The sequence below is a fragment of the Musa acuminata genome, chromosome BXJ2-5, assembly GCF_036884655.1.
Source record: "Musa acuminata AAA Group cultivar baxijiao chromosome BXJ2-5, Cavendish_Baxijiao_AAA, whole genome shotgun sequence".
Taxonomy (NCBI): domain Eukaryota; kingdom Viridiplantae; phylum Streptophyta; class Magnoliopsida; order Zingiberales; family Musaceae; genus Musa; species Musa acuminata.
In genome coordinates, this window is record NC_088342.1 from 39,298,847 (window position 1) to 39,299,717 (window position 871).

General features: G+C 56.5%; 1 protein-coding gene across 1 annotated transcript; it reads left to right on the plus strand.

Moving 5' to 3' along the window:
* Window positions 1-252: 252 nt before the first annotated feature.
* LOC103975170 (E3 ubiquitin-protein ligase ATL23-like) lies at window positions 253-666 on the plus strand. The gene has a single exon (XM_009390080.3). The coding sequence runs from the start codon at window positions 253-255 to the stop codon at window positions 664-666; it is 414 nt and encodes a 137-aa protein (XP_009388355.3).
* The last annotated feature ends 205 nt before the right edge of the window (window positions 667-871 follow it).

Sequence of the window (871 nt, forward strand, 5' to 3'; positions counted from 1 at the left end):
ATCGCTCCTCCCTCTCCCATCCTCCATTAGCCCGCCCACTCCTCCCCTGGCCAAAAGTAGCACCCGCTTACTCCATTGAACCCCGTTCCCCAGGAGGCGAGAAACAGAGGAGGAGCTCGAGGCGTTCCTTCCTTTGTTTCCTCCCTATTCATAGTGTCTCGTCTCTCCTCCTCCCACTTTAATTAGGGCGTCCGTAACGGATAAAGGAGTGAAGAAGAAAGAGAGGAGAGGGAGAGGAAGGGGGAGGGAATGATGTTACTGCTGTTTCTGTTCGTCGCCCTGTTCTTGGTGTGCTTCGGGATGGGCGTGGTGTTCATGGTGTACATGTGCATGCTGTGGTCGTCGATGCTGCGGAACGGGGAGGGGAACAAGAGCGGGAAGGGGCTGTCCACGGCGGAGCTGGAGCGGCTGGGCGGGGAGGCGGACGGGGGGGCGGTGGCCGGCCAGGAGTGCGCGGTGTGCCTGGAGGACATCGAGGCGGGACAGGCGGCGCGGGTGCTGCCCGAATGCCGGCACGCCTTCCACCGCCTCTGCGCCGACCGGTGGCTCTCGGCGCACCCGGACTGCCCCCTCTGCCGCGCCCAACTCCACCCTCCTCCTCCCCCTCCCCCTCCGCCTCCCTTGGCTCCGCCTTCGGTCCCCGTGCAAGTGGTCGTGGCTGCATGAGAGCGCTCCAGCTTTGCTCGCGTCTTCTCTTGCATTAATCTTCGTTAGGAATACATTATTTCTTTTATATTTAGGTTAGTTAATGGCCTTTTTCTATTTGAAAATTTTGATTCAGTAGGTTTAGCTATTAAGCTATACATAAGCAAACACAATTATTAGATTTTCTTATTGATTTTTTCCTCTTTTTTGGTGTACAAATGTTTGG

Excerpts from the sequence above, each read along its gene's own strand:
- LOC103975170 (XM_009390080.3), top strand. The coding sequence starts at position 253 with ATGTTACTGCTGTTTCTGTTCGTCGCCCTGTTCTTGGTGTGCTTCGGG.